This window comes from Halyomorpha halys, unplaced genomic scaffold, assembly GCF_000696795.3.
Source record: "Halyomorpha halys isolate HHAL.00 unplaced genomic scaffold, Hhal_1.1 Scaffold1420.1, whole genome shotgun sequence".
Lineage (NCBI taxonomy): Eukaryota > Metazoa > Arthropoda > Insecta > Hemiptera > Pentatomidae > Halyomorpha > Halyomorpha halys.
The window spans coordinates 33928-34624 of NW_027108211.1; the positions used below are offsets into that span (position 1 = coordinate 33928).

At 27.3% G+C, this 697-nt stretch overlaps 1 protein-coding gene across 1 annotated transcript in view; it reads left to right on the plus strand.

The window, feature by feature from the left end:
• The window catches only part of CheA84a (Chemosensory protein A 84a), an 8558-nt gene that overhangs the window by 1526 nt on the left and 6335 nt on the right, over positions 1-697 (plus strand). The window contains exon 2 of the mRNA XM_067046591.1: positions 40-198. Coding sequence (XP_066902692.1) covers positions 40-198 — 159 coding nt within the window. The remainder of the gene's footprint in view (positions 1-39; positions 199-697) is intronic.

The window sequence follows — 697 nt, forward strand, 5'->3', positions numbered from 1 at the left end:
ATATATTATGAACGATAAAAAAATAAAAATCATTTACAGGGACGATATGATGTAGCTGTACTTGAAATTGCGCGGTGCGATGACGATGGCACTGACGAGATTACTTTCAGCAGTACCAAGCTTAGTAGAGCAAACAGGAACACCGTCAACTACCAAACGAACTACACGTTAAAAATAAGCTTGGACGACAGTATATCGGTAAATAATTTTATATATACCATTTTTATCTACTAAGATATATATTTATAAGCCGTTGCATTCACTACCTAGGTGTAAACTATCATAAATTCATGACCACCTTTATGGAGGTGACAATACTTTCACACTAGTATAATTATTATGGTATAGTTAATTAGTAATTATTATTTAAAAGGTTATCTATAATTACAATAATAAATTTAAATATTAAAACTAATACAATCTGAACTACAGAATACATTTATGAGAATGTGAATTACAGTTATATAATTTGAACAAAGAGTAGTACAATTACAAATGAACAGTGTTATAATTTGTAAAATTGTAAGTTTAAGTATATATTTGGATAATTTAGGTTTAGTTAGATTGGGACAGTGAAGGGCCAAAGTTGTTAATTATTGTTTTGTTTAGTTAGTAATTAGATATTAAAATGTTAAGTTAATGTTGTAATTAAATAAACATAAGTTTTGTATATATGTATATATAGTTGACCGGAAAA